The sequence below is a fragment of the Coregonus clupeaformis genome, chromosome 13 (assembly GCF_020615455.1).
Source record: "Coregonus clupeaformis isolate EN_2021a chromosome 13, ASM2061545v1, whole genome shotgun sequence".
In the NCBI taxonomy this organism is placed as follows: domain Eukaryota; kingdom Metazoa; phylum Chordata; class Actinopteri; order Salmoniformes; family Salmonidae; genus Coregonus; species Coregonus clupeaformis.
The window spans coordinates 33,805,303-33,829,686 of record NC_059204.1 but is presented as its reverse complement, the minus strand read 5'-3'; the positions used below and the strand labels follow the sequence as shown (position 1 = coordinate 33,829,686).

Sequence of the window (24,384 nt, the reverse complement as noted above, 5' to 3'; positions counted from 1 at the left end):
CTTTCAGAACCCTTATCATGCAGGCGAAAAAAGCTCGTGCCTTTCAAATGTGTGACTGCATTTCAGGCTATGTGATAGGCAAATATATCAAGGTTACAGTCGTGAGATGAGTTCAGAAAATGTGATAAGCAGGGCTAATATCAAGACATGGTGTTGAACATTTTTTGTTATGAGAAAATTGGATTGCAGTTGTGGTCTCAGGACCAAGCTCTGCTTTCATGTGGTGGAGAAATGCGGCAGACAGGCAGAGTTGTTCCACAAAGCAGAGACTATCCTCCGTCTTTCCACTTAGTTGTATACAATTGTTTCACCTCATTTATGAAACCCATATGGTATGAAACAAAACATATTCACGGTTCCAATTTAAATGTAACTGTTTATGCTAACGCCACAAGAAGCGCCGAGACAAACAGTGACAATAACAATAATTAGCTCGGAATAACAACGAGGCATAATTGTTACCAGATTCCTCGTCTTTGCCTTTCTCTCTGAGTCTGCTATTTATCGGCGATAAATAAATAGGCTGAAATAGGCTATGACTACTTTGCAGAGAGAGAGAGAAAAACTCTTGATTAATAATTGAATTAATCATGGTTTAGGCACATAATACAAAATAAAAAAACGAATGACGTGGACTATTGAAAGAGGTCTACATTTCCCCCGTTACATTTTTCCTGTCGCTATACATGACACCTTTTGACCTTATTGGGCTGAGTTATTTTATAGCCTACAGAGACAAGAGAAAATGTCAAACCGTTTTCCTCTTCTCTGTGAATGACTGACACACCTGAGCCATGGATATATTTTACCCCCACTATCCTCCAAAGTTTTCACACAAGGCTTAATCTAATTCCTTCACAGACTTCCAACCCACACATCTAAATGGCCCAGTGCACAATACAGATAAAACAAGCATATGTTTCTTAGCCTAACAGTATCATAATATATTAGGTATATTAGTAAGATGAATACATATTATTTGAGTCTCTCATTTGAATAAAGGCCTAAACCAATGAAAAAAAAAATAGCATACAATGTATCAGAATGCATTGTCAACTCAATGTTTACATATATTTCAGTTTTTTGTTTTAAAATCAGATACATTTCACAATAAACTAGCCTCCAACACACTATACTATAGCCTACTAGAATGGAGCAAAGTCCCATTCAATTAGACTGCATCTAGTCGCTCTAATCCAGAGCGACTGAAGCTCAAGAGCACATCAACTGATTTTTTAACTAGTAGGCTTAGGGGATTCGAACCAGCTACTGCTTGGATACTGGCCCAACGCTCTTAACCACTAGGCTACCTATTGCCAATTAATACAAGTTGGTTTTGTGGGTGCTGATGATAGGCTACACGGGTTGATAATGCTTGTGCGGAGGTAGGCTATACTATACTCCCTCCCCACTGTCTTTCCTCGGTAAATTGGTGATTCCATCATCATACGTTGGTGGCGTCATAAAGTTGAGATGCAAATGCGGCTCCCTCCCGTGGTCAATAGGCATCATGTCTTGGATGGATAAATGGCAACGGAGGAAAATAAGGCTGCGTTTACACAGGCAGCCCAATTCTGATATGTTTCCCCACTAATTGGTATTTTGACCAATCACATCAGATCTTTACACATCAGATCTTTTTCAAACATAATCTGATTGGTCAAAAGACCAATTAGTGAGAGAAAAAATATAAGTATTGGGCTGCCTGTGTAAACGCAGCTGAGGCACATTTTAGGCACCTGGCACACTGTCCTGCTGCTAATAGTTTCTATATCAATTATTTCGTGCTACTCCTAGCCAACTGCCATTTATCAACTGCCATTCTCTTGTATAGGCCTACGTCGTAGTAGGCTGCATTGAGTTGCTGTGTTTAATTGTAACATTCTGTCTGATAGTGTGGAGTTGGCATAGGACACTGGCTAAACATTAAAACAGGATAATATACTGAATTTAGACGAATACTTGTAGAACGTTTACCACAGACTGGCCTACTATTTCACCGTCTGCAGATGGTCTTGGAGTGCAAGGATTTTAGACCTTCAAAAGTGATGAAACCCCGCCACCGTGTGTCCAAGATGTCTCCTCGGGAGGCACAATCAATGCATCAAAAGTCGATGTATTCTAGATAAAAGTTTAATTTGAGCACAAGATGCAAACTAAGCGTATAGAGGTCATACATTTAAACACAAAATACCAGTTAGTCATTTTTTTTGGTGGGGTTATGTATTTATTTATTTTGGGTCGAGGGCACCTATCTTTGACATTAATAGCTGATGTGACCGCATAGGGGTTTGGGCAGCGCTATTTAGCCCCATCGCCATTTAAAATAGTAGGTTTACATTTCTTCGAGTTTATTGGCAGTACAAACTGAAAAGTGCACACTGTCACGTACAGTGTTGGAGTGTACCCCGTACAGGCATAAAGCCAAAGTTGGTGATTTAGACCTACTGCCACCTGCAGTGCCGGAACATGTTTGCTGCAGGAGTATACATTATTGGTTGATCAGTCCTGCAGACCTGTGATCCCATACGAAGTCCATCAGTTGAAAACTTTAAAATGGTGAATGTCCTCCACGCTGCTGCCCATGCCATAACAGGCTTTTGTGGCCAAGTGCACCTAAAATCAAATCAAATTGTATTTGTCACATGCTTTGTAAACAACAGTGAAATGCTTACATATGGGCCCTGCCCAACAATGTAGAGTTCAAATAATAAATAGAAAGATTAGAAAAATGATAACAAATGTAACTTGGTTATATACACGTATCTATTCTATGGTCTTAACATCACCATCTCGGATAGCTTTACAGCCTGTTGTAACCATGCATGTAGACTAGCCAAAGGTTTGTCGTCATTGAAAATGAAAAAGGAAGACCAAAGACATTTAACGTTTTCTGGATTTCTTTATTAGTAAAAAAAAAACAGTTTCATATATATGAAAATATCAAATCGCTAAATGTAATAACTACATCCAGAATAACTTTGAGATTGAGACAAAAAGGACTGACTGGAGAACCTCCAATTCCAAAATGTACTGAAAAACTAGCTCAAAATTGGCCACACTGATCTGACCCTGAATCACAAAAAAAGAGGATTATAGAATCGAGATCTTTCTGATACAGATTCAACGTTTTGAAAAACTGGGCCCTGAGGTTCATATTACAAGGAAATCATGACATCTACTTAGAGATCAAAGTGCAGAGAAAGATCTCTACAGAGTAATAGTGCATAACCAAATATTGTCCTCATGGGAGCTTGGACTTCTACTCCAAATCGCACATCTTAGCAGTGGTTCCATCATAAAACGAAAGCCCAGGATAAAGAGGCTCATTGAATGTGGTCTGGATTCTGTGGAGGAGGGTCATTGTGTCAGAGAAGCTGTAGAAGGACAGAATTCCTGCCTTGTAGTCCAGGTATACCCCAACTCTGGAGGACTGTGGGGCTAACGCTACAATCTTTACATTATTGTGCCTGAACCAGTAACCCTGAGTAATGCAATCTAAACTCCAGGATTGATCATTATCACCAAATCCTCCCAATAACAACTTCCACACAGAGCCTCTCTACACAGCACCTGCCAGCTATAATTAAATCTCTCTAGATGCTCAGGATATGGCTGCTTTTCTGATGTAGCCATTGCCTTTCTGTCATCCTCAGACAGAGAGAGGTTCATTTGTGCTGTGCTTGGGTCCAAAGGCGACAGGAATCTGGAAGAGTATGGCCGAGTCTCAAATCAGATCAGTCTCAAATGTCTCTACTTAGGGTTTTAGGGGAGTATTAGTAGAGAGAAAATGTTAACTACTTTAGGATAAAGAAAGGTACATTGTAAGAATTCAGCTCTTGTCTCAGGCTCTGGTGGGAGCAAAACATCCACCCGATTCACTACAGACAAACACAAATATATTTTTTATAGAAAAAGTGTTGGCATCTCCCAAAAAGACCACAACAATAGTTCTCAGTGCACAGGTGCTCTTATTTATTAAAAAGCTGACTAGCAGCGGTGTGGACTCCAGTCATATGACTTGACCTCGACAATGACTCCAGTCACAAATTTGATGACTTGAGACTGGACTTGATAGAAAATAAAATAACTTGAGACTTGACTTGGACTTGAAGCCTCACGACTCGATTTTGACTTGAGACTGATGACTTGAAATAATCTGGCCAGGTTTTGTAAGGTTTGTCACTTATTTTGTGGCACCGAATCTCCGTGCATTAATCTCCATGCAGCCAGAGACAGTCGTTTGCAAAAAACGTGCAAAAGATTGACTAGTGAAAGGCACACTCGACCCTCTGATTCGACCAGCAAACGGTCAATCAACACAGGTCGGGTGAGCTAGTGGTTCTCAGTAGGAGTCCGTGACGATACTTTTTTGGGGGTCGCGAGTGTGAAACTGAATGGGAAAAATATATGTTTTTTTCATACATATTTTAATAGGGTACATAGGTATAGCCTACCATTTGTAACTTATATTTCTACCTTTGCCTATTCGAGTTGGTCACTAACATATTCTGGCGAATTTATTACGATTTTTGTGAGGAAAAAATGATCGATCATGCTTGCTCAGGACTCTAGAGAAGTGACATGATATCCCTAGTTGATATTGACTGCTAATAGGAATAACGTTCAGCTCAAAATGCAGGTGTAAAACTCAGTTTATTTCTGTATCTTGCGTTCTGAAAATGCATCACCATTCATGGCTGTAATGAAAGGCTACATTTGCGCAGCGATTGTGTGCGCGTATGCATCTCCAAAATAATATGAACTGTTTACTTTGCAAGCTCACCAGCAATGGGGCAACAACCAGCAATTATTAGCATATGCCTATGTAGCCGGCGCGGTCTGCTCGTTGCCGACTACTGCGTTGTGTTCCGGTGCACTGAAGACAAGACACTGGCGTACTTGAAGGCACTTTATTGTGTACAACTCTCTCAATCTGTTCAACATCAAGGAGAGAAAATTTTCAAAACTCTACCCTCGACCAGAATCCGCCTCTCTCAGTCGAGTAGAATGCAGACTGAGTATAATCACATTCAAAAATCCAAGGAATCAAATACAACATAATTGGAAAATAAACATCGCATCTGGTGTATATCTTATGTATGTGTCATATTGCATGTTATCTCTGCCAAAAACTCTGAGCTTTTAGCCTTTACATTAATACTGTGCAACATGACATAAACCATCTTTCAAATAGGTAATATATACAGTAATATGCACGAAGCAACATGTAATCCTTCACATTTGTGCTTTTCAGTGCCATTAAACACTAATCAATACATGAACACATTTTAAATGAACACATTTTTTTATTTTATTATTATTTTTAACCTGATATAGGGAATACATACCTGTTCAACATCAAGGAGAGAAAATGTTCAAAACTCTCCCCTCGACCAGAATCCGCCTAACATAAAAAAAACAACTGAAACGTGGGCTTCAACACAAGAGGATAGAATGAAGATCGCTAACTTACAGCTAAACAAAACACGAGGTTAGCTAAGTTAGCAATTTCTCAACCTCTCAAAAATAGCTAAATTCACGACACAGCTTGATTAAATGTATGTACACTCATCATATAATATACATACAAGTTACTATGTGCACTGAAACGTTTTAGTTTTAACAGGTATATCAAGTTTATATCACGCCGAAGTGAACACATACCTCTCTCAGTCGAGTAGAATGCAGACTGAGAAAAGCATGAGACAACTCCGCATATAACCAAACCAACAATCTAGAGGGCGCACATACACAACTAACTCTCCCAATATCTGTAAACTACACGAAATGCTGAACAATACAATATTTTGGTGAAATCAACTCACAAAATAAAATAAAAAATAGAAAATGAACGGTTGCAAAAATCTGTAATTCTTTGACCTGTTACACCTACTGGTCTTTTGGTATGTACAAATTGCTTGAAATTGATAATTTAGTTATGAAGCTTGCATTTTGGAATTTGTTGTTCAAAAAAATTATTGCATAATTATGTGTTGTAGACTAAATGATGAAAAGGACCGTCTGTTAGCCTCAATAAATAGACAAAGATTTGTTGTTGAACAAGTCATTGCATGTACAGACACAAGTCATTGCATGTACAGACACAAGTCATTGCATGTACAAACACAAGCCATTGCATGTACAGACACAAGTCATTGCATGTACAGACACAAGTCATTGCATGTACAGACACAAGTCATTGCATGTACAGACACAAGTCATTGCATGTACAGACACAAGTCATTGCATGTACAGACACAAGCCATTGCATGTACAGACACAAGTCATTGCATGTACAGACACAAGTCATTGCATGTACAGACAAGTCATTGCATGTACAGACACAAGTCATTGCATGTACAGACACAAGTCATTGCATGTACAGACACAAGTCATTGCATGTACAGACACAAGTCATTGCATGTACAGACACAAGCCATTGCATTTACAGACACAAGTCATTGCATGTACAGACACAAGTCATTGCATGTACAGACACAAGTCATTGCATGTACAGACACAAGTCATTGCATGTACAGACACGTGACTTGAAAAAACTTGACTACTCCTCTTGCTCTTATTATGCATGACTTGGACTTGACTCAAGACTCAACCCGTTCTACTTGGGACTTGACTCAAGCTTTTCAATCGAACGCTGCTGGCACCCGCCCACCCGACTAAAATCACCACTCTCGATGGGTCTGACCTAGAGTATGTGGACAACTACAAATACCTAGGTGTCTGGTTAGACTGTAAACTCTCCTTCCAGACTCACATAAAGAATCTCCAATCCAAAGTGAAATCTAGAATCGGCTTCCTATTTCGCAACAAAGCCTCCTTCACTCATGCTGCCAAACATGCCCTCGTAAAACTGACTATCCTACCGATCCTTGACTTCGGCGATGTCATTTACAAAATAGCCTCCAACACTCTACTCAGCAAATTGGATGTAGTCTATCACAGTGCCATCCGTTTTGTCTCCAAAGCCCCATACACTACCCACCACTGTGACCTGTACGCTCTTGTTGGCTGGTCCTCACTACATGTTCGTCGTCAAACCCACTGGCTCCAGGCCATCTATAAATCATTGCTAGGCAAATCCCCGCCTTATCTTAGCTCATTGGTCACCATAGCAGCACCCACCCGTAGTCTGCGCTCCAGCAGGTATATCTCACTGGTCATTCCCAAAGCCAACACCTCCTTTGGCCGCCATTCCTTCCAGTTCTCTGCTGCCAATGACTGGAACGAATTGCAAAAATCTCTGAAGCTGGAGACTCTTATCTCCCTCACTAACTTTAAGCATCAGTTGTCAGAGCACCTTACCGATCACTGCACCTGTACACAGCCCATCTGAAATTAGCCCACCCAACTACCTCATCCCTATATTGTTATTTATTTTGCTCTTTTGCACCCCAGTATCTCTATTTGCACATAATCTCTTGCACATCTAGCATTCCAGTGTTAATACTATTGTAATTATTTTGCACTATAGCCTATTTATTGCCTTACCTCCATAACTTGCTATATTTGCACACACTGTATATATATTTTCTGTTGTATTTTTGACTTTGTTTTTTTACCCCATATGTAACTCTGTGTTGTTTTTATCGCACTGCTTTGCTTTATCTTGGCCAGGTCGCAGTTGTAAATGAGAACTTGTTCTCAACTGGCTTACCTGGTTAAATAAAGGTGAAATAAAAAAAAATAAAAGACTCAACCCGTTCTACTTGGGACTTGACTCAAGACTCAACCCGTTCTACTTGGGACTTGACTCAAGACTCAACCCGTTCTACTTGGGACTTGACTCGAGATTCAACCCGTTCTACTTGGGACTTGACTCAAGACTCAACCCGTTCTACTTGGGACTTGACTCAAGACTCAACCCGTTCTACTTGGGACTTGACTCAAGACTCAACCCGTTCTACTTGGGACTTGACTCAAGACTCAACCCGTTCTACTTGGGACTTGACTCAAGACTCAACCCGTTCTACTTGGGACTTGACTCAAGACTCAACCCGTTCTACTTGGGACTTGACTCGAGACTCAACCCGTTCTACTTGGGACTTGACTCAAGACTCAACCCGTTCTACTTGGGACTTGACTTGAGACTCAACCCGTTCTACTTGGGACTTGACTCAAGACTCAACCCGTTCTACTTGGGACTTGACTTGAGACTCAACCCGTTTTTACTTGGGACTTGACTTGAGACTCGGACCTTGTGACTTGAGACTTGATTGTGACTCGAATAATAATGACTTGGTCCCACCTCTACTGACGCGTTTCAACTTCAAATCAGTCTTTGTCAAAGCAAATATATTTTTAATCCGTCTAAAATTAGAGACCACTATTGGTACAGTATTTTACTGACCTGTGGTGGAGATCTTGGACCATTCCCCCTCAAGAAAGTATTCCACGGCCTCTGTCAACTCAGACATAGCCTTACTCACATCTCTAAAGTAGAGAGCAGGATATACATGGATGCTGGGTAAGTCTGAAACAGTGGAGGCTCCTCAGAGGAGGAAGGGGAGGACCATCCTCCTCAGTGAAATTTCATAAACATTTAAATAGTGAAATACAAAATCCTTATCCTTTTTAGATAAAACAATAATAAATATATATGTCACCAAATAATTGATTAAAACACACTGTTTTGCAATGAAGGTCTATAGTAACTTCGACAGCACTCTCTGGGGTAGCACCATGGTGTAGCGGAGGACAGCTAGTTTCCGTCCTCCTCTGGGTACATTGACTTCAATACAAAACCTAGGAGGCTCGTAGGCGTCATCCCCTTCCATAGACCTACATGGTAACTATGACCACTTCCGGAGGATGACCTGCAACCAATCAAAGCTTTTGCAGTATGAACTGACATGTTGTCCATCCAATCATAGGATTAGGATCAGAGAACGAACCTAGCATGTTGTATTGGGGTTGTGCAGCAGAGCATTATGGGGGGGGGGGGAGGGGGGGGTACTTTTTTGGAAAGTATGAGCCTTGGGTGAAAGAGGGGTACAGTGACCTGAAGAACATCGATCGTTAAGCTACAGTTGAAGTCGGAAGTTTAAATCCCTGTCTTAGGTCAGTTAGGATCACCACTTTATTTTAAGAATGTGAAATGTCAGAATAATAGTAGAGAGAATGATTTATTTAAACTTTTATTTATTTCATCACATTCCCAGTGGGTCAGAGGTTTACATACACTCCATTAGTATTTGGTAGCCTTGCCTTTAAATTGTTTAACTTGGGTCAAACGTTTCGGGTAGCCTTCCACAAGCTTCCCACAATAGGTTGGGTGACATTTGGCCCATTCCTCCTGACAGAGCTGGTGTAACTGAGTCAGGTTTGTAGGCCTCCTTGCTTGCACACGCTTTTTCAGTTCTGCCCACACGTTTTCTATAGGATTGAGGTCAGGGCTTTGTGATGGCCACTCCAATATCTTTACTTTGTTGTCCTTAAGCAATTTTGCCACAACTTTGGAAGTATGCTTGGGGTCATTGTCCATTCGAAGACCCATTTGCGACCAAGCTTTAACTTCCTGAGATGTTGCTTCAATATATCCACATCATTTTCCTTCCTCATGATGCCATCTATTCTGTGAAGTGCACCAATCCCTCCTGCAGCAAAGCACCTCCACAGCATGCTGCCACCCCTGTGCTTCATGGTTGGGATGCTGTTCTTTGGCTTGCAAGCGTCCCCCTTTTTCCTCTAAACATAACGATGGTCATTATGGCCAAACAGTTCTATTTTTGTTTCATCAGACCAGAGGACATTTCTCCAAAAAGTACGATCTTTGTCCCCATGTGCAGTTGCAAACCGTAGTCTGGCTTTTTTATGGCGGTTTTGGAGCAGTGACTTCTTCCTTGCTGAGCGGCCTTTCAGGTTATGTCGATATAGGACTTGTTTTACTGTGGATATAGATACTTTTGTACCTGTTTCCTCCAGCATCTTCACAAGGTAATTTGCTGTTGTTCTGGGATTGATTTGCACTTTTCGCACCAAAGTACGTTCATCTCTAGGAGACAGAACGCGTCTCCTTCCTGAGCGGTATGACGGCTGCGTGGTCCCATGGTGTTTATACTTGCGTACTATTGTTTGTACAGATGAACGTGGTACCTTCAGGCATTTGGAAATTGCTCCCAAGGATGAACCAGACTTGTGGAGGTCTACCATTTTATTTCTGAGGTCTTGGCTGATTTATTTAGATTTTCCCATGATGTCAAGCAAAGAGGCAGAGTTTGAAGGTAGGCCTTGAAATACATCCACAGGTACACTTCCAATTGACTCAAATGATGTCAATTAGCCTATCAGAAGCTTCTAAAGCAATGACATCATTTCTGGAATTTGCCAAGCTGTTTAAAGGCACAGTCAACTTAGTGTAACTTCTGACCCACTGGAATTGTGATACAGTGAATTATAAGTGAAATAATCTGTCTGTAAACAATTGTTGGAAAAGTTAACTTGTGTCATGCACAAAGTAGATGTCCTAACCGACTTGCCAAAACTATAGTTTGTTAACAGGAAATTTGTGGAGTGGTTGAAAAACAAGTTTTAATGACTCCAACCTAAGTGTATGTAAACTTCCGACTTCAACTGTAAATGGCCAACAAAAGCAGGGAGCATATAAAAGCCCACATCAGATTCAAGCTTCTGGGAAAAAGCCGCATCGATCATGACGAAGGTCTGCGTATTCAAACTGCGCAACACAACGAGGAAGTAAGAAGAAACAGGGATGTTCTCAAGCGGCTTATCAACACCACTGTGTTTTTGGGCATGCAATAATTGACTTTTAGAGGGCACGACGAGAGGGAAAGTTCCGCTAACAAGTGCAACTACAAGGAGCTTGCAGCGTTAATTGCACGTTACGATGCTTTACTTGCTGAACATATGGAACTTTCTACTGTCTTTTCTGGGATGTCGAAATTAATTCAGAATGATTTTATAGCTTCCATCGCATCATCCATTAAAAGTTAGATTAAAGAGAGAGGTTGACGCAGCACATTTTTTCGCACGCTCAAGTAGGCTTTCCAATTTTCTACGGTATTTATTTAGCAGAGATGATAACACAATCACTCAGGACAGACACAAGCAAAAACTCATTACATACATGTTGCAGCAGCCTAGGCTACACCTAAACATTAGAGATCTGACATACAGCCTATATGCGCTGTCCATTTGGTCAGGGTAACTCATTGGTAACGTTATGTATTTATAGTCCATTTGTGTGTCAGGAGAAAATGTGAATGTGATACAATTTGGTTTATATTCCAAATTGGGCTGGCTAGGCTGCCTATACGTTTGCAATCAAAAATTATTAACTGGAATTAATCAATCAACATAATAGTGATGACAGATGTGAGTAAATGTTTTATAAGGCGTACAGTTGCATAGGCCTGCATGACGCAAACATGCATAAAGCAAGCTCAGCCCTGTGAGTTCTATTGTCTATCAGTTGTTGTCTCTGTGTCTGGGTAGAGGAAATCCCCCTACTAATCTAGTCTAAATATAATTCATATGAACAAGTATAAGGTTGCTGCAGTTTGACAGGGTTTTCACATTATTACACATCAATGATTTTACTCCTTGCTTGGACTAACTCATTCTTAGGTCTTTTGTCTAACTGTGTAGTGTTATTGTTTTGTGTCTTCCCAGTCAAATCATGGTCTGCACTGAAGTCAAGCCTCTGAACACCTCAAGTCATGCCTCATACCCTCATTCAATCACTGCTGTGATCCCTTCCAAAAACAGTGTAAGTAGCCCTCTCATTCCCATTCCCCATAATATTGTATGAAAAATGTATGCACTCACTAACTGTAAGTCGCTCTGAAAAAGAGCGTCTGCTAAATGACTAAAATGTAAATGTAAAATGTATTGTACTATAAATGTCTTTATTAAATGGTTTAGGTTAAATAATTACTCTGACAATTTTTGAAACACACTTTGACGTCTCCGTGCGTTCCACGCCTATAACGTGGGTCTCCCATCCTCCACAATTTTTCAATTCACCAGCCTCCACTGGTCTGAAGGTATGTTGAGACTGGAGAGAGACGGATATTCCTGGACGGAGAGAAATACAGAGAGACAGGGTGAACAAAGGATTGAGGTAATGTATTGATTTGTTAATGAATTGGTTAGTGCAGTTTCCTGTTTGTTATGATGAGTTTCTGGCATCGAGAAGTTCATGAGGTAAGAGAGTAGTCGACACTCATATGGGGAGTTGATTTAGTCATTATTTAATTCAGTACTGCATTCAATGACAGGCGGTACGGACGTAGCCTCCTGCCATCTGAATGACTTCCATAGAAAATCTCTCAGTTTATAGAATGCCCTTCCGATCTACTTCTGTCCCACACAGTTGCCAACCATTATTGACTGTCACTCATCTTACTACAATAGCATCCACATACTTGGTATCGTGTATCACCTAGCCAGGCCAGTCCCTTACGTACCCCTCCTAAGATTAGCAACAGTGGCCACCAATCTATCTTGGCACACCGACACTCTGTCACTAACCCGTGACACCAATATCACATGGCGTGTCCTTGTCCTCTGTCCCACATGCAGCTTATGAGTTTTACATACATTAATGAATCTTGTATCACAAATCATTATAACACTGTTGATATTCCTTTTTTTTTTATTACAAATGCAGGTGCAGTGTAGTTACCTGGAGGAAATGGATGTGATCATCTATGTATGAGAGCTGCTCCAACTCAGCATCTTTCCTCCTCAGCTCAGCTATCTCCTGCTCCAGTTGCTTCACGAGTCCTTCAGCCAAACTCACTTGAGCCTTTTCCTGGGCTCTGATCAACTCCTTCACCTCAGAGCGCCTTCTCTCAATGTAGTTGATCGGCTCAGTAAAGATCCTATCACTGTCCTCTACTGATGCTTGTGCAGGGCGCTGTTAGGACACCGGAATTAAAGCGAAGGCTCCCCCCCAAAAAAGACAAGGGGTTGACTGATGCTTCTGGTTGTAGCAGGCACACACTATCCCATGTTCTATTAAAAGGCTGTTAGACGTAGCGAGAGTAGATCAATACTCACAATGAGAGACGCTATAGCTTGTTTGAGATCCTTCAGTTCCTTTTTCTTTTTCTCTGCTTGACTTCCTGGTGACTCCTCCTCAGGAGGTTAGTGGAGAAACGTAGTGGGCGAGTTTGTTTTGCACAGCTGGAGGATTCCGTACTATTTAAGCAGCGAAGGCGGAGTTTGCCGTTGTAATCGAATACCGGGAGCGGCAAATGTTGTCAACTATAACGCGACAGATAAGGGAGACATTTCAGACAGATAAAAACAGCAGGAATCGTTTCTATAACTAATGACAGACGACACCATGACACTGCTCCATTTGCCTCCGATGCAAATGATCAGAAGTTAGTTTGTCTCTACCACGTGCATTTTGTTGTTTTGTTTTAGACTCCCTCGTAGCAGACCTTACCGTTGGTTTTGAGCAGAGGTTAAGTGGGTTGAAATCTTCCTATAACTCAGACAAACATGACGTGAATGCCAAAATGGGGATTGAGAAAACACGGTCATAACCATGTCATAACAGCTGACATAACTTGTCATAATATGGTCACAACACTGTCATGACTCATATTTACACCTGTTGTGACATATTGCATTATTTGTCAAAACCCACATTAAAAAAAAAATCCCTACCATGAAGCTCCTTTCTTTTGAAAGCTTCTCTTAAATCCTTTGTTTTTGTTGTAATGAATTCTTTAGTCATGTTTTTTTCATCATATTTTTAATAACTTGTAGAAAATACACTGACACAGTCATGAAGCACTAGGACCATCCTGTGTCACTTTACTTGGCCTAAGAAAATAAACTTTATGACACTGTCAAGAAGCATTATAACCATCATAATTATATAAACCAGATAGGCCTATCACAGGCCCTTATATCAGTCAAAAAGAGGGTGTCTTGTCCTGCTCCTGAAATCTACTCCTGCATTCATCAGCAACAGAGCATTGGCGTAGGTGCATGTCTGACATCAATGTGTGTGCAATTACAATGGATAATTGAACATGGTCAATTTAAAAGATCTATAACATAAACATACGGTTGACGCGTAGGCTATGGTGTAATGGAATGTTTTGCCTTGTGTGGTAGGTTGACACTCTTCTGCAAGTGTCATAACCAGCCATAAAGCACAATATATGTCACAACAGGTCTAAATATATTCGTCATGACAGTATTATGACCACATTATAACAAGTTATGTCAGCTGCTATTACATATGACACGGTTATGACCGTGTTATGACACTTGGTGTCAAGTAAAGTGTTACCGAAAAACAATACTTGTAAAATAGCTCAAAGAAACTGGGTAGGATGGGTGGGAGGTACCCAATTGTCTTACTTGGGTAAAAGTAAAATATAACTTAATAGAAAATGACTAAAGTAAAAGTCACCCAGTAAAACACTACTTGAGTAAAAGTCTTAAAGTATTGGGTTTTAAATATAAGTGTCAAAAGTGAATGTAATTGATCAAGTATACTTAAATATCAAAAGTAAAAAGGTATAAATCACTTCAAATTTGTTATGTTAAGCAAACAACCAGATGGCACAACTTTTTTTATTTACAGATAGCCAGAGGCACACTCCAAAACACAGACATAATTTACAAATTAAACATCCGTGTTTAGTGAGTCCGCCAGATCAGAGGAAGTAGGGATGACCAGGGATGTTCTCTTGATAAGTGTGTGAATTGGACCATTTTCCTGTCCTGCTACGCATTCAAAATGTAACGAGTACTTTTGGGCGTCAGAGAAAAGTATGGAGTAAAAAGTACATAATTTTCTTTAGGAATGTGGTGGAGTAAAAGCTAACAAAAATATAAACAGTAAAATAAAAAAACGACGCAAGTAAAAAAAAATACTTTAAAGCACTACTTAAGTACTTTATGCTGGTCATTGTAGAGGGTGTTGCTCTGGGGTTGACATGCACTGACCACTGGAGGGGGAACACTCGGGAGGGGTGCCACGTCGGGTTCGTGACTAGGTGTCTGGTATCCTTCCCATCTTGGCTGGGGATGGGGGTAGCTGGCTGGCTGGCTGCTCAGGGTAGGCATAGGGGGCCTGTTAAGGCAGAGCTGGTCGTTGGGCTTGGGCCTGGTAAGGCTGAGCTGGTCGTTGGGCTTGGGCCTGGTAAGGCTGAGGAAATAATGTGGGGTAAAAATAACATATATAAAATATACATGCACATACACTACGCCCTCACGGCGTATCTTATACATCTCAGCTTTACATATGTTGGTAGGTACATTTAATAATACAGATCAACTTTGCTCCTTTTTCCCATTCACCATACGGGGTCAAGCGACGTGCATCAACTACTCGTGAATTTTTTTTGCCTGAGATATTGATTATCAATGTCCAACGGGACGCCAGAGAGATCCCCTTTTACCGGTGCCCTGCTCCGAAAATCACAGCTGTTCACTTCATGCGTCGATCATTTTGCGAGCCACAATACATCCTTTTGTTCTTTAGATACACACGATAACACCATACCACTCCTGGTTACTATGATACCAACACCATACCACTCCTGGTTACTATGATACCAACACCATACCACTCCTGGTTACTATGATACCAACACCATACCACTCCTGGTTACTAGGATACCAACACCATACCACTCCTGGTTACTAGGATACCAACACCATACCACTCCTGGTTACTAGGATACCAACACCATACCACTCCTGGTTACTAGGATACCAACACCATACCACTCCTGGTTACTATGATACCAACACCATACCACTCCTGGTTACTATGATACCAACACCATACCACTCCTGGTTACTATGATACCAACACCATACCACTCCTGGTTACTATGATACCAACACCATACCACTCCTGGTTACTAGGATACCAACACCATACCACTCCTGGTTACTAGGATACCAACACCATACCACTCCTGGTTACTAGGATACCAACACCATACCACTCCTGGTTACTAGGATACCAACACCATACCACTCCTGGTTACTAGGATACCAACACCATACCACTCCTGGTTACTAGGATACCAACACCATACCACTCCTGGTTACTAGGATACCAACACCATACCACACCACTCCTGGTTACTAGGATACCAACACCATACCACACCACTCCTGGTTACTAGGATACCAACACCATACCACACCACTCCTGGTTACTAGGATACCAACACCATACCACTCCTGGTTACTAGGATACCAACACCATACCACTCCTGGTTACTAGGATACCAACACCATACCACTCCTGGTTACTAGGATACCAACACCATACCACTCCTGGTTACTAGGATACCAACACCATACCACTCCTGGTTACTAGGATACCAACACCATACCACTCCTGGTTACTAGGATACCAACACCATACCACTCCTGGTTACTAGGATACCAACACCATACCACTCCTGGTTACTAGGATACCAACACCATACCACTCCTGGTTACTATGATACCAACACCATACCACTCCTGGTTACTATGATACCAACACCATACCACTCCTGGTTACTATGATACCAACACCATACCACTCCTGGTTACTATGATATCAACACCATACCACTCCTGGTTACTATGATACCAACACCATACCACTCCTGGTTACTATGATACCAACACCATACCACTCCTGGTTACTATGATACCAACACCATACCACTCCTGGTTACTATGATACCAACACCATACCACTCCTGGTTACTATGATACCAACACCATACCACTCCTGGTTACTATGATATCAACACCATACCACTCCTGGTTACTATGATACCAACACCATACCACTCCTGGTTACTATGATACCAACACCATACCACTCCTGGTTACTATGATACCAACACCATACCACTCCTGGTTACTATGATACCAACACCATACCACTCCTGGTTACTATGATACCAACACCATACCACTCCTGGTTACTATGATATCAACACCATACCACTCCTGGTTACTATGATACCAACACCATACCACTCCTGGTTACTAGGATACCAACACCATACCACTCCTGGTTACTATGATATCAACACCATACCACGCCTGGTTACTATGATACCAACACCATACCACTCCTGGTTACTATGATACCAACACCATACCACTCCTGGTTACTATGATATCAACACCATACCACTCCTGGTTACTATGACTGCATCCACTTTTCCCAACGCCTTCTTCACAATGCTCGTGACTTCGAAAGGTTTTCCCAAATGAACATCCTTATCCAAAAAAACGTACTCCATCAAGCAACAATTCATCAGACTTATTTTCCACAACAATTTTAGCCCTTTTTGTTCAGTTGTCCACCCATCATTCTAACTAACCGTACTCGACGCGCTTTCAGCTTCAAACACTTCTGCTTCCGCCATCTCACCCCATTCCTCGCAGTCAATAACACATCTCTGAGGTTAAATGCTGGTTTGGTTGAAAGAGGGCTAATGACTGCAGGTGGGGGCATTTAAAGGGTAGCTCCACCACTTTCAGGTGGATGTGATTGTTCTTAATGAGCTTTGATGGAGGTGTGTGGCGACCAATGAGGGCAGGGCTCCCCTCCAGGTAGGAGAGGAGTTTTGTACAATACCATTGGAATTTTGAATATGGTATAGTTTAGAGCAGGGGTGTCAAACTCATTCCATGGAGGGCCTAAGACACATACAACCAGGTGAGGGGAGTTCCTTACTAATTAGTGACCTTAATTATCAATCAAGTCCAAGGGAGGAGCGAAAACCCAGACACTTGGCCCTCTGTGGAATGGGTTTAACACATGGTTTAGAGCATAAATTCACAGTGCAGTCGGAAAGTATTCTGACCACTTCACTTTTTCCACACTTACGTTACAGCCTTATTCTAAAATGGATTAAAATAGTTTCCCCCCCTCATCCATCTACACAATTTTTTGCAAATGTATAAAAAAATAAAAAACTGAAATATCACATTTACATAAGTATTCAGACCCTTTTACTCAGTACTTTGAAGCACCTTTCTTGGGTATGACGCTACAAGCTTGGAACACCTGTATTTGGGGAGTTTCTCCCATTCTTTCTGCAGATCCTCTCAAGCTCGGTCTGGTTGGATGGGGAGCGTCGCTGCACATCTCTCCAGAGATGTTCGGGTTCAAGTCCAGGCTCTGGCTGGGCCACTCAAGGACATTCAGAAACTTGTCCCGAAGCCACTCCTGCGTTGTCCTGTTGGAAGGTGAACCTTCGCCCCAGTCTGAGGTCCTGAGCGCTCTGGAGCAGGTTTTCCTCAAGGATCTCTGTACTTTGCTCCGTTCATCTTTCCCTTGATTCTGACTAGTGTCCCTGTCCCTGCCGCTGAAATATATCCCCACAGCATTATGCTGCCACCACCATGCTTCACCGTAGGGATGGTATTGGCCAGGTGATGAGTGGTGCCTGGTTTCCTCCTGACATGACGCTTGGCATTTAGGCCAAAGAGGTCAATCTTGGTTTCATCAGACCAGAGAATCTTGTTTCTCATGGTCTGAGAGTCCTATAGGTGCCTTTTGGCAAACTCCAAGCGGGCTGTCATGTGCCTTTTACTGAGGAGTGGCTTCCGTCTGGCCACTCTACCAATAAAGACTGATTGGTGGAGTGCTGCAGAGATGGTTGTCCTTCTGGAAGGTTCTCCCATCTCCACAGAGGAACTCTGGAGCTCTGTCAATGACCATCGGGTTCTTGGTCACTTCCCTGACCAAGGCCCTTCTCCCCCGATTGCTCAATATTGACGGGCGGCCAGCTCTAGGAAGAGTCTTGGTGGTTCCAAACTCCATTTAAGAATGATGGAGGCCACTGTGTTCTTGGGAACCTTCAATGCTGCATAAATGTTTTGGTACCCTTCACCAGATCTGTGCCTCGACACAATCCTGTCTCGGAGCTCTACGGATAATTCCTTCGACCTCATGGCTTGGTTTTTGCTCTGACATGCACTGTCAACTGTGGGACCTTATATAGACAGGTGTGTGCCTTTCCAAATCATGTCCGATCAATTGTATTTACCATAGATGGAGTCCAATCAAGTTGTAGAAACATCTCAAGGATGATCAATGGAAACAGGATCCACCTGAGCATAGCAAAGGGTCTGAATATTACGTAAATAAGGTATTCATATTTTATTTATCATCATCATCTTTACCCTCTTTTTCTCCCCAATTTCAACCTTGTCTCATCACTGCAACTCCCCAACGGGCTCGGGAGGTGAAGGTTGAGTCATGCATCCTCCGAAACATGACCCGCCAAACCGTGCTTCTTAACATCCGCCCGCTTAACCCGGAAGCCAGCCGCACCAATGTGTCAGAGGAAACACTGTTCAACTGACGACCGAGGTCAGCCTGCAGGCACCCAGCCCGCCACAAGGAGTCGCTAGAGCGCGATGAGTAAAGCCCCCACGGCCAAACCCTCCCCTAACCTGGACGACGCTGAGCCAATTGTGCGCCACCCTATGGGACTCCCGATCACGGCCAGTTGTGACACAGCCCGGGATCGAACCCGGGTCTGTAGTGACGCCTCTAGCACTGCGATGCAGTGCCTTAGACCGCTGCGCCACTCGGGAGGCCCTCGTGGAATGACCCATTTTGAAGACGACAATGCTCTGATCATTGGCAGATAGCTCCCAACCTATAGGAATCCCCACCCAGTTGGCTACTTTAAAACTGGTGGAAGCGCTCAAAGACAATGTCCATTCTAAACCTGATTATTATCCATCTAGAGTCCTCCATCTAACTCTATGCTGTGCATATGGTCCTGGCACGGAACCCTGGTTTGTTCTATGTTAGGAGCTGGTCTGTCCAATCAATGTCTCCTTTTGCAAGTTAAACATTCTGAACAGTACTCGTGGAGTCATCCATTCTACCCACGGCCTAACCAAATTACGACATTTTAGTTTTGTTGCTCTGTCCAGCAGATCGTATCGATCCACATTGAGTTCAATTTCAAAGACAGATGGGGCGGCACACAATTGGACCAGCATCGTCCAGGGTAGGGGAGGGAATGGCCGGCAGGGCTGTAGCTCAGTTGGTAGAGCATGGCGTTTGCAACGCCAGGGTTGTGGGTTCGATTCCCACGGGGGGCCAGTATGAAAAATAAAATATGTATGCACTCACTAACTGTAAGTCGCTCTGGATGTAAAATGTAAATGTAATTTGATCAGTCGATTGTGTTGATTTGCAGCAATGCTGTCTCTAGGTGGAAGGTGTGCCTTTCCTGAATGTTTCAGATCACAGAAACTGCCATGATTACCCAGTGCTTAATTTGAGCCGGATCCTGCCGGATGAACAGGATCCGGCTCCTCTCAGTTTTGGACTGTTTTCTTCAGAAATGTTTTCCCCCCGGACCCTAGGCTATGTGCCTCTACTCTACTGCTCTATGCCACTACCCAAATGCGATGATATGCATGCAATGCTTTATTATTAAGGTTACTTCTTTTTTTTCTCATGCGTTCCGGTACCTCAGAACTCCCCAGGTCACCCCCCCTCTTGCGCTGAATTTTTGTTCCGGCACATCCCGATTTACAAATTAACCACGATTACCTATTTCACATAAAATCAAATGTATGTCACAAAGTGCCATACAGAAACCCAGCCTAAAACCCCAAACAATGCAGACGTAGAAGCACGTGGCTAGGAAAAACTTCCTAGAAAGGTGGGAACCTAGGAAGAAACCTAGTGAGGAACCAGGCTCTGAGGGGTGGGCCAGTCCTCTTCTAGCTGTGCCGGGTGGACAGAGAAGCGTATCCATTGTAGATCTTAAATTAAATCAATTCTACTACAAAACTTTTCAGAAACCCTTGACACATACTACTCCCACCTTCAGATAATTTTTACTTGCTTTTAAAACTTTGCTTAAGTTGAACATTATGAGTAGGTCTGGTTCTCAGTCCTGTCTGCTGTAGCTGAGACTGTATCATGGCCTTTGTGTTCATCCAAACCACACTGATAACAGATACACTGCTAATCGCTACGACAGTAAACCTACAGCAGTTTGTCATGATGAGAGCAGATCTTCTCCTGTAGTTCTGTGGAGGCTTTGACCAGTTTGTGCTTCTTTATTGGAGCTACTTCATAGTGAGGCTGGAGGTGAGTCTCACAGTAAGAGGCCAGGCAGGACATGAGGGCTTTCTGCCTTCTCCCAGTGCAGAAATCACACTCCATATCTCCAGGTCCAGGATAGCACAGAGCAGGGGGGCAGCCTTGAGGCATTTCTTTTTCAGTTCCTCCACCAATTCAGCCAAGATAATACTCCTGTTCAGAACAGGCCTCCGGGTGAAGGTCTGCATTGTGGGCAGTTGTACACAATGCAGGGGAGGAGACCTCTGGCTTTCTAATCCAATGGGTTTTGAGGAAGCGAGGAGTATGCAATTGAGATTATCCCCATGAGTGAGCGAGAACCATAGAAATAGATAGACTCCTCTTTTTGCACCATCTCCTGGATGTGTGGGTTTATATCATAGAGATGGTATAGAGTGTATACCACCAATCTTTGCCATTGATCCTTTGTGATCATTCCAGGATAGAAGCTTGTGGGTTCCAGGATAGAGCTTGTGGGTTCCAGGATAGAGCTTGCATGGTGATGTTGGAAGTTGTGGCCGATCCATCCCCATCTTCAACAATAAAATCACCAAGACTTTGTTCAGACTGCAGGTTAAAATTGGATGGTTGAATTTATTTGACATTCAGCAGTTTTGTAAAATAAAGGCAACACCAGGCAAATTTCTCACCAAACAATTTGATTGGAAATCAGCATTCACAGAGCATGTCATTCTTTTTTGTATTAAAAAAAGAAAACATAAAAAGAACCGAAAAATTATGAATTTGTAGGGCTTCTCAAAAGAATCATTACATTCCAAATAGGAATGCATTTCAAATGCTAAAAAATAAGTCCTCTTCAAATGTCAATGTCATGATGTATGTAAAATACTATACACTCTTAGCCGCTTCTCCCAATATCCCTTCAAGAACATGTCCAACTCCCTACAAATTAATTTAAGGAGCATTTGACAAGTTTGATCATACATAATACTATGTATTCATTCTCAAAAAACTAAACAAATGTCCAAATAATACTGTTTTAGGTAAATTCAGTGTTGGCAACTCTCAATCTGTGATCAGCTCTCTTCACACTTCTACCGAGAGGGAACTAAAGTGTTCACACAAGCCTCAGATCACTTCATATTGGGTGGTGCAGCTTTAACACTGAATGGCAGGCATATAAAAATTCCTATTCACATATAATATGAATGTTTATATACACACACATTTATATAGGGTTTTTCCTCATACATACCAAAAATATTTCATACTTGACAAAGACAACTTTGGAGCGTCGCTATAAAAAAACGACAGTGCAAATGGCTACATTACATATCATTAAAATAAAGTTTCTACAGCTACCAGACGGTGACGGCGTGCAAGCCTAAGCGTGTGTAAAGCTTCTAAATCAAGTGCCATGTCTTCTCTTCAGTATGAATGCATTTAATCTAACACACCCGGGGGAGCACTGTGGTCTCCCCCACCTATACACCCTGCTCTGCCCCCACCTACCCTACCCTGTGCCTGGACTTGGTAACAGTCCGGTTGATGTGTAACAGATCATCAGGCAAACAAGGTGTGTGGGAGTGGGCCACAGGGCAAGGCCCAACCAGGTAGGTGAGAAGGAGGGGAAACACTTGGGAGTGGCGAATAACTGAGCTAACGTTAGTGATCTAAAGAGGGTAAAAGTTGAGTAAAATTCCTTAATATAATTAGCACTTGATTCAAGACAAGTGAAATACAGCCCAATTGGAATATATTGGGAAGCTGAATGAGCGTTAATGAAACTACAAAATGTTGTGGCTGTGTTTGTCTTCTGCTTAATAGATGTACTGTATAATGACCCCTGCAACTGTCAAGTTCAAAGCTGCATTTTGTTGTTAAACAAACTCAGTGGCCTTGTGTTTAGCGTTTCCACCCAGAAATTGGAAGGTTGTGAGTTCAATCCCAGCCCAGTCATACCAAATAAATGGGACCCAACTGGTATCTACTTGGGACTCTGCGTTAAAGAGATAGATTGGGGGTAAGGCCCTGCGATAGACTAGAGCAGGGGTAGGCAACCCTCTTCCTGGAGTGCAGCAGGTACTGCATGGTTTTGTTCCAACTAGGCCTGACCAACTGGAGATAATTGATCACTTCAGTGATTTTCAACACACCTGGTCTTCCAGGTCGGTTAAACCAAAAACATGAAGTACATGCGGCCCTCCAGGACCAGTGTCCTGTCCAGGGGCTGTACTTGTACATCAACCTGCCCTATGCTACAGAAACAGGAGATCTGCTCCTGGGAGTCGTTCCGGCTAGCACAAGTGAGAGAAATCGATGCATATTTCTCAACAGTGAAATGAAATGGATGTGTAGTATGGCGTCTCAGAATCAAACATCACTGAAGTCTGCATCAGATTTCATTTCATACAATCCTATAGGATTAATTACCATGAAATGTACTGGAATTAAATGAAGTAACCATGAATTGTTAATGAGTTTAAAACCAAACTTAAGAAACAGGCCAACAAATAGATGGGAGTTCATTAAGGGGGATAGTGGCAACATGGAGTCAGTCCAACAGTTAACCAGCAACCTCCATCTTGGTTATACGTATTGGCCAGTTGAGGATGAATAGTCTTTAGCGGTGTGCAGGAGTGAGGCTCAGAAGACTAAGGTTCAGAGGCAGCAGGGGCTGGCAGACTGTTGTAGTTGTGACTGGAGTTCAGCTGCACATGCTGTGGACGGTGTTGCAGCAGGGGAGGGGGCAGACTGCTGGCGCTGGCGATGCCGGAGACATGACTCCCCTGAGCCCTGTGACAGACCAGCAACCTGGCCCTCCAAACACGCACTGTCCACTGTGTCAGTCTGCTGGGGGCCCAGGGCCCTTTCCTCTGCCTGGCCCTCAAGCTCTAGGTCAGGGTTAGCAGGGGAGGAAGAGGGGCTGGCTTGGCTCCCTTCAACAGGAACACCGTTATGAGTAACGGTTTTGTCCCCCTCAGCCGCACCGGCCACTGGCTCTCCTTGCCCAGCCTCTGCTGGGTTGGGATTGGCTGGTAGAATGTCCTGGGCGGGTGCAGCAGTGGCATTGGCGGGCTGTGATTGGCTCTTCAGCGGTTTGTGACAAAGGGGGCAGGTCTCCTGTACATATAGCCACTTCTTGAGACAGCCAGCATGGAAGAAGTGGCTGCAGGGGGTGATGACGGCAGACTTCATGTCCTACAGGAAGGGACATGACAATGAATGGTTAACTACTGAACAACTGGAACAGAAAAGTCTGCTACAACGCCAAATTCAACATCGACCCTTTTCTGATGAGTGGAAGTATCAAAGTTCCACATCCT

The 24,384-nt window shown here is 42.6% G+C and overlaps 1 protein-coding gene and 1 pseudogene across 2 annotated transcripts in view; both read right to left on the bottom strand.

Moving 5' to 3' along the window:
* Positions 1-3,262: 3,262 nt before the first annotated feature.
* Positions 3,263-21,306, bottom strand: LOC121580088 (annotated as a pseudogene).
* A 365-nt stretch (positions 21,307-21,671) lies between these two features.
* LOC121579179 (RING finger protein 145-like) overlaps positions 21,672-24,384 on the bottom strand; it is a 37,315-nt gene continuing 34,602 nt past the window's right edge. For both annotated transcript variants that reach the window (XM_041893537.2, XM_045224333.1), the window contains one exon: positions 21,672-24,259. In XM_041893537.2, the coding sequence (XP_041749471.2) occupies positions 23,720-24,259 (540 nt within the window). In that variant the 3' untranslated portion in view covers positions 21,672-23,719. The remainder of the gene's footprint in view (positions 24,260-24,384) is intronic.